Below are 14,029 nucleotides of genomic sequence, written 5' to 3'. Positions count from 1 at the left end.
CTTTCACACCATATCAGAGAAACACTTGCAGCAGACACACTATCGTCGACTGCCAACACTCGCTTAGTACTAATTTCTATGCCGACGAAGTGCTACTACTCTCCACATTCACGGGAACACAACAGATACTATATTGCAAAGCCAAGCAATCCACCCCTGAGACCAAGAGCAAAGCTAAATCCCCTAATACTACTCTTTAACCATTTCCAAGAGATATGCTGAATTTCTTGAGATATAAATCTACTTTGAAGTGCGACTGTAAATATAATATTTGCATTATTAAATATATATTCGAGAAAAGAAATCAATATTACTATAAGTAAAAATGTTATTATATATCCCAGTTAAGCTGATAGTTTACCCCGTTCTTACTCCGTATAAGAGTTTACCTTCAATAATCTAAATTTTTCCGTAACCACAGAAACAAGAACTTTATTGATTGTTCACGTACAAACAAAAAATATACCACAAGAAAATGAATAGGTAGCCAGGATACCGTAGCCCCACAGAAATATAGCTTCAACAATTTCCAACCAAGAGCAATTTTGTTTAACTTATCAAGTTAATTGAGGTGCATCAATACTCAAATCATAATATTAGCATGAGTGATGTTAATAATGGCGACCAAAATTTAAACTAAAAACACATGTCCGACGTAAACAAATAGAAGCATTGAGTGTGAGCACCGTCTGAGCATAATGAGCAGACAAACTCGACGGCGAAAATGCACTATAATTATTTTTAAAAATCCAATCAACAGTGTTTCAAGTTTTAGCAGCGTCTTAGCATCATAATATAAATAACCCGCTTAAGTTTTCATCACAACAAACTTTCAATTAATAGAAGATCAGTAATGCAAACATAATGTACGAATACATATGAGCATAAACAATCATAATGGTGTTGAATTCAAAAAGAACAATAAAGCTTTTATCACTATATCTATTGCAAAACTTTTACTATTCTTTGATACACCAATAAGGTGTCTATTTAAGTCTTTGTATAATTATTTCTTACTTAGTGGTAATCAACAACAAAAAATAGGGTCCCCAAACAACCTAGAAGACATTATTAGAGCTTAATTCAGCCTGACCTTCTGTAATGTTTGTAAGCCACAACAACAGCTGCCACATCTTCAAGCACACCAACAGTTTTGAGAACATCACTCTCCTTCAATGTAGGGCTAATTCTAGCTGATTTTTCTCTCTTTAGTCTTGTTGTTTTGTGCAGGACTTGAAAAACTGCAACAATAAACCCCATTAATACCCTGGCAACATCCATGACTTCCCTGTTCACACTATCACTTTCAATACTTTTCTCGATCTTGTTGGCGAGTTCTCCATTAGAAAGTTTCTGGTCAGTTGCTCCCTTCATTAGAAAGTTTCAAGTATCAAATTTGTAAACAAATGCTTTATAAAAAATTCTAAACACTCACTGTTACTATTACAATTTTTTCATAACTCACGGTTTCATTGAATAGAAAACCAGACATCACAGTGTGAAAAATTAAAATTCCACAAAAAATAATGATGAGTATTAACATACCTCAATAGAAAAGGGAGAAGCTCAAAAATGTACCTTTTCAATATTCTCTCTAATGGCATACTTGCATGCACGCTGGCAAATCTCAGTAATATCAGCACCACTAAACCCTTGGGTGTACTTTGCAAGAGCTATAATATCGACATCTTTTGAGATGGGGGATTTTCACAAGCAAGCTTTAAATATCTGACGACGGGAATCTTCATCTGGGAGAGGGATATAAATCAACTGGTCTAGACGCCCTGGACGCAGAAGAGCTGGATCTATAATGTCAGGTCAGTTGGTAGCGCCAACAATGAACACAGTTTTCTTTGCTGACATCCCATCCATTTCTGTTAGCAGCTGGTTCAAAACCCTGTCAGCTGCACCCCCAACATCTCCTACACTACTACCTCTCTGCAGGATAAAGAAAAGCAGAGGTTAAGTAACCATGGTTAATGTTCTCTATTTGAAATAGTTGAAATGAATGAAGAGTTTAAAAGTTTGACAAAAATTTGCCTGAAGTCTAAATCAAAGCTTAGTGACCCGGACTGGTACCAACCTGAGTTGCAATGAAGTCAAGCTCCTCAAAGAATAGGACACATGGAGCAGAACCACGAGCCTTGTCAAAATTTCCCTCATGTTTGCCTCACTTTCTTCAAACCACATTGTGAGCATCTCAGGACCTTCGATACTGATGAAGTTTTCCTGGCATTCATTGGCAATAGCTTTTGCCAAAAGTGTTTTACCACAACCAGGAGGACCATAGAAAAGAACTCCCTTTGAAGGGGACGTGCCAGATTTCTCAAACTTTTCAGGGTTTTCCACTGGATATTGAACAATCTGCAAAAAAGAACAACAAAAAAAACCAACAAAAATGTTCAGACGCTGATAAAAGTAAACATATCAATGTCATTATGTAAGAGCTTCACTCACCTCTTAGAGTTCCCTCTTAACATTTTCAAGACCGCCGATATCTTCCCAGCTGCAATTAGGCACTTCAACAACCTATTTTAATAGAGAAGTTTAGATTATACATACCCAATAAAGTGAGAACAGGAGGACAGATATATTAATGAAGGATTCATTCCGTAACAGTAGAAGGATTCATTTCGTAGTTAATACCATATTCTTTCATATCATTACTTTTGAAACTTATAGGCTGTTTGTGAACTACCTGAATCATATCATATCATATCCAACAACAAAAAATTGTTCCAAACCGAAAACAAATAATAATTAACTTTTTCACATACCCAGATACACTTGTATTTCACAATCCCTGCAATTATTGAAAGACAAAAAAATCAATTTTTTTATGAAGGTTTACACTTTTATGGAATTATGAAAATGAAACCATAAATAACAATTAATACCACATATGAGATTCCCATCGACCTATTCTTCTGTAAAAAGTAACTCCTCTATACTATGAACTTCTTGACCTTGGTCCTTTACGACTCTTCTTCATAGGTTGGGAAGAAGATGAAACTTCCATTAATTTTTCACTTCCAAGTGTTTCCGATTGACAAAATTTCACACCTAAAATCTGCAAATATACGAATGGATAAGAAACCCTAAAATCTGCACATATAAAATACCAATTAATATATACATAAAATATGTGCAAAATTTTTGGAGTTTTACGACAGATTCACCATCGCGAAACCAGACACCGCCGTAAAATCGCTGAAAACGCCATATCTGCCGCCGTATCCCCTATTCTGATTGGTACCCCGTTTATCGTTCTTTGATTTCTGTAGAGAAGAAGAAATGCAGAAGGAAGAAATGAAGAGAGAAAAATAGGGTTTTGAAATCAAAGGTAGCAGAAGAGATAAAAAAAAGAAGAAGAGGAAAAGATGGAAGAGAGAAGAAGAAGGATTGTGTGGGAGCTGTAGAAAATTGAAAATGACAAGGGAGGGGGTGGCGTGTTTGGTTGTTCTACAGAAGAGAAGAGCACGCTTTCTCCAAAAGTAATTGTTGTTGGCCCACTGAAAATGTTATATGATTGTAAAAAATCAGCAAAAGACAATTTTTGCCCCAAAATTATTATTTTAGACTAAAGTTAATCAAAGGGTATTTTGGTGAAATCCAGAACAATTTATTTTCTTATATTATAGATATGGATTCAAAAATTTTCAGATTCATGGGTCTGATTCACATTTTTTTAAAGTAATTCGACATATTCCAAGTCTAATCTCATTGAAAGATACTGTTAAAGTAGACAATATTAAGGTGTTGAATTTCAACTCAAGGTAATACTAATTTTTAATAGTAATAAACTATAATCCCAATAATTTCTATTTTGGCAGTTATAACCATGGTTTTAAATTGCGGTCCGCAACCGCAATTGCACCCGCAATATTGCGGATGCGGTTGCCTCCGCAACCGCATCGGACCGCAATTGCAGTGTGATTTTAAATTCTCGCTTCCGGATGCATTAGGAACCCCATCGGATAATTTTAATCATGGTTTTTTAAGTATTTTCATAAAAAATCAATATATTAGAATTCTAAAACTCAATTTACTTCTTATATAATGAGAAAACATAACATTAAGTGTTTTTCAATATAATATTTCAAACACTTCCTTTTAAAAATTCACGCCGCAACGGCCGCAATGCGCATAGCAACAAGCGCATTGACCGCAATCGCAACATCCGCAACCGCAATCACATCCGCAACCGCAATTTAAAACCATGGTTATAACTAACATGATTTATCCATTGTTCTCTTATATTGTTGTAATTTATTTAGGTGTGCAATCTTTTGAAACAGGCACTTAAATATTGTTCTTAAAATTGTTAATAAAATGAAGTTATTATGTCATATCTTTCAAATGTGAAATTTAAGATCAATTTTATACTTATAACTCACTTTTACGTGACTGTATTCCATAAATGGGTTATTTAGAATATTGATTCAGGCATCCTATAAATTGGTTCTATTCTGTTGGTAGAAATAGGTACTCCATAACGATTAGAACTGTGCATATATAAAACACATGTTTATTGTTCTTCAAGTTAATTACATGCGCATTTTGAGCATTAGTTGTTCTTGATATTAACTTTATTAATTTTAGCTAAGTTAAGGAAGCTGTTGGTCCAGGTAGCAGCATTTATTTGTAAACAAGTTGTTGATGTTTATAAATCAGCAATTTTTTGATTAAAAAAAATTACTACAAGGAACAAATGCTTAAGTAAATAATGTTCGACAATAGAAACCATTTTCCTAATGTTTACAAAATATTCTTGTCATTTGTGTTGAACTTTTGATTTATGACATTGTGAGGCATAATTTTTTTTGGGTGGGATTTAACCCCTTCATTTATTCTAGGATGTTATGTTCTTTTGTTACTACTTGCTTCAATTATTGATTTAACAAAGAAAGATGATTTTGTAATCATAAGCATGATAAAATTGGCTTTTATTTTTTGTCAAAAAAAAAAAAAATTGGCTTTTATTTGCGATGGAAGAAAATCACAAGAACATTTAACCCCTTCCTTTGTTTGTAGCTTTATAGCTTAAACGTGTGTAAGGTGGTGTTGTAGCTATTGGATTTTGTAACCTTAATATTTTTGTACATCATGATGCATACTAAAATATAATGTTCAAATATATGCAAGAAAATGGAAATATCTGTTTTAAAGGAGAATACCCTTCCTACTCTTCTCCTTGAGAGAGAAAAACCACCACCGTCGCATATCTTTCCTCTTTCCCCAATTCATATTTCTTCTATTAAGAAGTAGACATCTGGTATTGGGGTTGCACTAGCCGTTCAGGGTCGGACCATCTCTAAACCCTTGATGCGTCATTTACCCGTTCAGGGTCGTTTGTTCGCCGTTGACACCGCTGCGGTGGCTGATGCTTCCATCTCCTTTGTTTGCGTTTGAGATCATCGTCTTCTGTTTTTGATGTGTTCAAGATCTGTAGTTGTGATTCACATTTGGGTTGAGTCGGTTTGGGATTGATAGCTCCGGTATATGTCAGATCCGGATCTTGGCGGTGGTTTTTTGCTCCCCGGTGTTTTTGTGGCAGTTTTTAGTTCTCGGGTGGATCTTTTAACGACTATGGTTTTGCCACAGTCGCAGGTTAGTTTTCTGGTGCAAGTTTGGTGTCCTTATCTTTTGATCTTCTAATTGTTTTCGGATCTGTTGAAATCTACAGATTTTTAATTTTAAGGTTTGCCTCCTTTGCACCGGTGCCGACTTTATATCTATATTAGTCATCGTGATTGATATCAGATTGAGTGGATATTCATATCATATTTTAATGTTGAAATTGTCTGCTTCTCAATAGTGTCACATGCAAGTATACATATTTTGATTGCAGCAAGTAATAAGTATAAGAGTATCGTACCCATAAGGAATGTACTACTTAGATATGACTTTGCATTAAAACCATTCTTTCACTTTAAGCATAAGTAGAGAAAAAAATAACAATAGGTGATGGTATTAGATCCAGTTTTCTTGTAATATGAAAATAAGGTAAAGAGAATAAGGTGTTGTAAAAGTAATGAGAGAAATATTGTTGAGCTATGATTCGTTAACATAGTATGGTGTGTTCAGGTGTTAATGATGTGTAAGGTCGTGACATGCAAGGTCAGAAGGGTCTAAAAGTGTATCTCTACATCAATCAGTAGCATACATAGAAGGGCAAGGAAATCAAATCTCTAAGATTCACTTATAACCCTAATACATGTCTATTAAAAGTTCAAATCTTCCTTAATGATTGTAGTTTCTTATATCCAAGCAACTAATTCAACTAAATATCTCTATTATACTCTTTCAACCATTTTTACTCATGAAATCCACTTGTTGTTGGATCGCTCACAACAATAAGCTTTTACCTATTTCTAAGGTGATCAATCAAAGAAATAAACATTGGAATTATAAACACATGGTAAAGCATGCACTATTCACACAAACATATAACATAAACACACTTATAACATTAAATTCACATAACTCAACTAAAAGAAGTTTAGCTCATAGTGAGCTCAGTACAGACCATAAACATGGTTCTCAAAAGAAACATCTTATGACAAGAAAATACACAAAAGATAATAACCTAAGAGAAACTTGAAGTGAAACTTGAGACAGCTACGTCTTCAAGAGAAACCTTCAGTCGCGCCAGTGTTCATTAGCAAGCAGTGAGATGACCGCTTCAGGAAAATATAACTTGTAAAATATATGCTGAATTCTTTGCAATGTTGTTTCAAGCTCCTTTTATAGGCCATGGGATTAGGGTTTTTCTCTCCTGTCTCGGATCATGGGCCTAAGATCAATAATATCACCCAGTCCAATGCAATCAGCAACGTACCAAGCAAGAGAAAGAGGATAATTGTACTACCGACAAGGGAGAGGGGGCTAGGCGAAATGCATAGTCTGACACAGTAGGTGCAAGTGGTGTGCAGAGTCCTTTGGCACCAGATTCTTGTGTTTTAGCGCTGTAAGCTCCTACTATGATTTCGAATTCCACTATCTTTTTCAGCGCCCTTTGAGTCCTTTTTCCCTCCATTCAGTACTTCCTCTTATTCCCTTGTTGCTTGCTTTCCACGTGAGCTTGGTATTTCTTTAATACTTATTCTTCCTTACTCATGATTTTTGTCTTTTAGCGCTGCAAGCTCCTACTATGATTTCGAATTCCACTATCTTTTTCAGCGCCCTTTGAGTCCCTTTTCCTCCCATTCAGTACTTCCTCATATTCCCTTGTTGCTTGCTTTCCATGTGAGCTTGGTATTTCTTTAATACTTATTCTTCCTTACTCATAGCTCAGCTTCTGATTTGCCCAGTCGTGACTCAGCTTTCCTGTTTGCTAACTCCTGCACACAAAATAATCATTAAACTAACAAATGGGAGCACCTAATGTACTCCCCCTAATATAATAAAAACAACAAATAACCAAATAAACTAACACACAATCATAAAAATATCACTAAATTAAATACTAAAAAGACATGTATTAACTCACAAAATGTGAGTTAACATAAATGTTTGGCTCGAAAGAGCTGTTTTTCTTATTGTTTTTATCACAGGATTCCCATAGTATGTTGAAACAGTGGGATTTTGGGGTGTGGACTTGTTTCCATGATGGCGGTCAGATTCATTCGTGTCAGAGCACAAAGGTTGAAGATGAAGATGATGGAAGATGATGAAAGAGAGAAAAGAGAGAAACTGTAACTAATGTTTTACTCTATTGAAGTCATATTGGGGCAAACTAAATAAAGCCCAACACAAGGCCCAAAACAAATTAACAGCTAACACACTCTAGATGTGTGATTACACTTCAACACCATCCATACGTTACATTCAGAGCTAAAATCAACAACACCAATTACATCCCTTAAATTAATGAAATGCTCAGTCTTGACGACTTTTGTCAGCACATTTGTAAGTTGCTTCTGGGTGCTAAAATGCATAACTTCTAGCTCTCCATTCTGGACTTGATTCCTCAGAAAATAGAACTTGATATCAATGTGCATGCTTCTCCCATGCAACACTAGTTTCTTGGAAAGGCTTATGACAAATTTGTTATCAATCATTAACTTTGCAGGCTTGCTCACCTTGATCTTCAGATCTTGCAACAAAATCATCATCCAAACAGCTTGGCATGCAGACAAAGCACTAGAAATGTACTCAGCTTCACAAATTGACAACGCAACCACTGATTACTTCTTGGAGCACCAAGAAATGGGACTTCCCAGATACTTGAAAAATATCCAGAAGTACTTCTTTTATCAACTCTATCACCACACCAATGAGAGTTTGAATATCACATCAGTTCTGACTCACATTCAACACCAGAAGGGAATAAAACTCCAAACTTCAAATTCACCTTAATATACCCTAGAATCCTAACTACAACTTGGTAATGTGACCACTTTAGTTTGTTCATAAACCTACTCACCATTCCAAGTGCATAGAAAATGTCAGTTATGGTATTACAGAGATATATCTTAGCAAGCCTACCAATTGTTTAAAAGTTGTAGCTTCTACATCATCACCCTCAGTATCAGAATCCAGCTTGTGATTTGTCTCAGTAGGTGTGACTGCAGACTTGTAATTTGTCAACTCGAATCTCTTCAAAAGTTCAAGTTCATACTTCAGCTGATGCAAGATGATACCCTTCTCAGAGTACAAAACCTTCATCCCTAGAAAATATACCAACTTTCCTAGGATAGTCATCTCAACTTCATTCATCAACACCTTCATGAACTTGACTATCTCATAAGAACAACTCTCTATCAGCAATATGTCATCAACTTAAAGACATACCAAAGTCATAATGCCTTTAGAAGTATGATGAACATAAATGCCATATTCCATCCCACATTTCTGAAACCCCTACTTCTTGAAAAACGAATCAATCTTCAAATTCCTAGCTTTGGGAGCTTGCTTTAATCCATACAAGGCTTTATGCAACTTGTACACCATCCCTTCCTGATTCTTTTTCACAAATCCAGGAGGTTGTGACACATAAACTTCTTCTTGTAAAGGACCGTTGAGAAATGAAAATTTATCATATAGATGTATCATTGACCATTACCTATTAGCAGCTATACAAATCACCAACCTGGTTGTTTCATGCCTAGCTATAGGTGCAAACGCCTCAAAGTAATTTAGCCCAGGTTTCTGAAGAAAACCTCTAGCTACTAACCTTGCTTTGTTTTCCCAATTGATTCATCTAGCTTCAACTTCACCTTGAAAACCCATCTGATGATGATGGATTTCTTCTCCTTTGGAAGCCTAGTTAACTCCCAAGTCTTGTTTCTTTTTATAGCCTCAAGTTATTATTTCATGGCCTTCAGCAAGACTTTCTTCTTGAGTGCTTCTTCTGTATTCATAGGTTCAAATTCTACTAACATGGCACAGTGAATGGCTTCACCTTCAAAGTATATTTCTGTATATCGTAACATGTCAAACTCTGCAAACCTTTTGGGTATTTGTCTAATATTGTATGGTCTCTGAACTTGTTCTGAATCTTCTACAGAACCTGGAATAGTGTCAGCTTCTAGACCTCCTCCAGAAACACTTCCTTCAGATTTTTCACCTTCTGAAGAGTGACTACTTATAGAAGCATGATTACTTCCAGAAGTTTGACCCCTAAAGTCTTGACCACCAGATTCTAGACCACCTCCAGAGTCTAGATCACTTCTAGAGTCTCCGTCATAGTCACCTTTAGAGTCTCCTTCAGACTTTGATTCATCTTTAGAATCGAAATCATCTTCTAATTCTGAATTATCTTCATAAATAACTTCCAAACTTCCTTCAGAAGCACCTCCTACACTAGGGGCGGGATTAGACTTATTCCAATACCAAAATTTTGACTCTTTCACTATGACATCTCTGCTGAACTCCACCTTCTTAGAGATTGGACAATAAAGCTTATAAGCCTCTGTACTGTGGTACCCCACCAATAACATTATTTTACTTCTATAATTAAACTTTTTTCTCTTAGCATCTGCAACATGTTTATAATATGTAGAAATAAATAATCTAAGGTGAGTAGTGTGTATTGCAGATCTTCAAGAGGTGTGTACTCAATGATCTTAAATTCTCTTGAGGGTGTCACGTCGTTAAATTGAACATTTCCCACATGCCTAATGATGTTCATTCGTGTGTAATGTGTATTGGTGTGAAAAAAGAGACAAGTTCTCCCTATATTTATAGTAATTGTAAACTGGCGTAGATTTCACAAATTCTATTACCATGGCACGTTCGAGAGATGCATCTGCAGTACCACCCTTTATTTTAGAAACATAATTCCGGAACCTTTCCTTGCAAAAAGATCATAACATAACAGAAGCAGAACATGTAATCAATGCAGATTTTTTTGACAAATTTCAAAATATATATATTACACATCACAACACATTAATAAAATGATAATTACAATAAAGTGATAAATAAATGCTAAAATAAATCAAAAGACTTGTCACCGGCCAAATCTACAACTATTGGTGCTACCCCTTTTACTTTTTTTATTTGTTTCTCTTTCAATATTGCTCAATTTGGTGAACTCTTGCATCCTTTCTACAAACTGGTTCATCCAAGTATCGACTTTGGTTGTTGAATGAGTTGTCCACTCCGGTGATGTAAGTGGTATAGGAAATCCCAATTTCAAATAAAATTGAATAAAATGTCGCAGATTTGAAACCCACCCAACATAGATAATACGATTACTTGGATTTGGAGGTTGTGCGGTTCATAGTGGAAAAAAAGTTTTCCAGAAATCGTATCTTGTAAGATCAATACACACTCTATCATACACACTTTCTATGAGAATCCCCATTTCATAGAAGATCATCCATTTATCCCTGGTGTAGGTCCACTAATGGAAGGAACAAGAGAGCGACAAAGTTTTTCAAAATTTTCTTAATTCCTCTACAGTCGTGTATATGATTCTATACCGCCCCTCAACTCTTGGATAAGTTGATGGTGGACAAGTGTGTGATTCTCTTCTCCTTTACTTAGTAAACAAAAAATACTTCAAAAACCGCAGTTACACTCACCCTTGACATTGACGATCCATTCAATGTATTTTTGCATAAAAATCAGCATCTGCTCAATGAATGGGTTTCTTTGGTGGGGTGAAAGAGTGGTTGGCTTATGCGACCTCCTTTGAAAACACTTTTTTGAGTTTTCAAAGTCGGTTAATCTGGAAAGAGTTTATCAACATGTTCAAAATATGAAGGAGACCACATCGTTCTATTGTCACTCGGTGTAGGTTTGACCTTCTTAGGTGCTCTTTTTGTTTTTACCGGTTGAGAGAGTGGTTTTAAGTCTGTGGTTATTAGATATGCAATCTTCCTCCATTTCTCTTTGATGTGGAGTTTCATATTGTCATTGGATTTCAAAAAGCTATCTTGTATAAATTCCAATTCGGTCAAGATAGAGATATTCAATTTATCATCTTTTATGAAACCATCATCATCAAAACTGAGCCTTTTGCAATTAGTGTGAATTTTACCCATTTGTATTGGGCTATCAAGTTTCAACTTCTAAGATATAACACAAGCACATATGAGACCATAGGTTTTCACAAGTGTGCAATCACACTTTGAGCTATTGGAAACTACATTTTCAGCTCTTTTGACTTTGTGAAAATATAATTAAGAGCTCCTCAATATATGTTATCGACCAACTTGTCATACCCCAATTTTTGACCCTAAGATCATACATCAATTGCATTCAATCACCAATCAAGAGCACCATTGTGAAGCTTGATCTTTGATATTGTGATTATCTCTGAGGGGAATTATCGAGCATTTATAACCTTTTATTTGTTTATACTAACCAAAAAAATCAAAAATATATGTTTTGTCTCTTTTGTTTATATTTTACAGGTGAAAGATCGGGCAAAAATCAAAACAGTGCAAGAAAACAATTTTTGAAAATTTGAAGGTGGAAATCGATTTACCCCTGTGGGAAATCGATTTCCTGTGCGCAAAATTCAAAAAAATATAAGAGGGAAGCTTGACATCATTTTGGCACCTTTTTATTTGATCATATTATCAATTCTCCACCTCATCAAAATTAACTCATTCATTAAACCCTCTTTAACCTCATTTGACCATTTTTACCATTTAATTGCCACTTTAATCACCAATTAAACACAAGTTAATCACCAAACACAAAAAGACCAATTTGCCACTACCCTTGCTCCAACTCTATAAATAGAGCCTTCTACTCTCTCATTTCTCAAGCTTGGAGAGCCAAAAAATTGCTTGCAAATTCATTTCTCACCCTTTCCAAAACCCTCACCCAAAGTTCATTTTCATAAGATTAGTAAGGTTCACATTGAATCTTGCTAATTTTGAACTAAGCCTCCTACATTTCACTCTTTTCTTTGATTGTTCATCTCCATACTTGAAGGATCTACACTTTGTGCTTGTTCTTGAAGCTACTTCAACACTTTAATTCAAGAATTGGTAAATTTCTCAATTCTAAGATGTAGATCTTTGTTGCTTGTGTTCAATGCATCTTTGATGCTATATTGGTGCTATTTGATGGTGATTTGATGGAAAATTCGTGCTCCCATGGATATGTGATCATAAGGTGTTTGTATGTTTGCCTAAATCAAGTTTCAAAGTTCATAATGCTGTTTTTTTGAAAACTGTGCGCAGGAAATCGATTTCCTACAGAGGTAAATCGATTTCCACTCTGTTTTTTGCGCCCAGAACTGAACTCTGCACTCAGGAAATCGATTTCCTACAGAGGTAAATCGATTTCCAGTGAGGCAGAATGTGTTTTTTGCCTTTTTTATGCTTGTTTTGGCTTCCTACTTCCTCCACTTCATTAATATCATTGGATCTAGGATGTTGATAGGTTTGAAATGACCTAATCCATAATATTAGATGAATGATATTAATGATAGTGTGAGTTGATTATCTTTTTGTGAATTTTATTCTTCTTCCTCCATTTCATTAATATCATTGGATCTAGGATGTTGATAGGTTTGAAAGAACCAAATCCATAATATTAGATGAATGATATTAATGATAATGTGAGTTGATTATCTTTATGCATTTTATCTTCTTCTTCTCCTTTTTTCTTTTGATCGATGAAAGTCTTAATACTTTGAGAATTCTTATGGATTCTTAGTGAAGACTAGATCGTTACCTATTTTCTTTTCGTGCGGTATTGCTTTCGGAAGGCGATCTACATATCGTTCTTCTCGCATGCATTAGCACATAAAGTTTTGACCGGCCTCGTTGTAGGGTGATTTCTACATAAATCACTTGGCGATCTGCTTAACATAGCGCAATATTTCGTGTCCCGAATAAAAAAGATCAAACATGGAAGAGAATTGTATGCGGTTTATTTAAGACTTGTGGAGGTTTTTATCGCGTAGTCGCTATGATTTTATCAAGCTTCTGATAAGCCCCATTGACTTTAAATCCGAGTACATCATTCACTCACCATAAATCTTCCTACTAACTTTGATAACATACTTGACAAGTTTCAAGATGGTTATCTTTAACATTTAACAACTAACTTTAATTTCCGCACCTTTTATTTTACCGCTCTTTTATATTACCGCTCTTTATATTTCTCGCTTTATCGCTTTACTTTATCATTTCATCATATTTACTTTCCGCCATTTTTCCTTTGTCCACTTGGACCATACTTTATCTTTACTTGCTAAAACACTAATAAATAACCAAAATCTAAAAAATACATAAGGCTCTCTTTGGACTATCAGTTACTATCCCTAGCGCTTTGGAGATTCGGACTTATGGACCTAGTACCTCTGGACTCATTCTATTGCTATCCTGTGATTGTTCTGTCTGTCTGGCATTGTTCTGTTGTATGTTTATGTGTGCAGGTATTTCCTTGAAAGCCCTTGATGGTTAATTCCAAGGCATTGATATAAGGATTTTACCCGAAAACAGCCGTTACTCTGCCCGATTTTCGTCAGAATCTTAATGTTCTTAATGAAAAATGGTGCTAAGACAATAAGTTCATCTGGATCCCCAAGTGTTAATGTGTTGGTATTGATAAATCC

At 35.3% G+C, this 14,029-nt stretch overlaps 1 protein-coding gene across 1 annotated transcript; it reads right to left on the bottom strand.

Annotated features, from left to right (window-relative positions):
- Positions 1-1,083: 1,083 nt before the first annotated feature.
- On the bottom strand, positions 1,084-3,223 carry LOC131649970 (cell division control protein 48 homolog E-like). The gene is made up of 9 exons (XM_058919709.1): positions 3,191-3,223; positions 2,959-3,070; positions 2,778-2,803; positions 2,618-2,698; positions 2,479-2,529; positions 2,170-2,364; positions 1,833-1,938; positions 1,579-1,673; positions 1,084-1,368 (listed from the first exon to the last, which is right to left on the bottom strand). The coding sequence occupies exons 1-9, from the start codon at positions 3,221-3,223 to the stop codon at positions 1,084-1,086; spliced, it is 984 nt and encodes a 327-aa protein (XP_058775692.1).
- Positions 3,224-14,029: the final 10,806 nt, after the last annotated feature.

The sequence above is a fragment of the Vicia villosa genome, linkage group LG2, assembly GCF_029867415.1.
Source record: "Vicia villosa cultivar HV-30 ecotype Madison, WI linkage group LG2, Vvil1.0, whole genome shotgun sequence".
Lineage (NCBI taxonomy): Eukaryota > Viridiplantae > Streptophyta > Magnoliopsida > Fabales > Fabaceae > Vicia > Vicia villosa.
This window is presented reverse-complemented; position numbering and strand designations above follow the sequence as displayed.

Excerpts from the sequence above, each read along its gene's own strand:
- LOC131649970 (XM_058919709.1), bottom strand. The coding sequence starts at position 3,223 with ATGGCGTTTTCAGCGATTTTACGGCGGTGTCTG. Across the intron at positions 3,071-3,190 it reads CGATTTTACGGCGGTGTCTG|ATTTTAGGTGTGAAATTTTG; the intron begins GTTTCGCGATGG and ends GTATATTTGCAG. Across the intron at positions 2,530-2,617 it reads ACGAAATGAATCCTTCTACT|GTTGTTGAAGTGCCTAATTG; the intron begins GTTACGGAATGA and ends CTATTAAAATAG.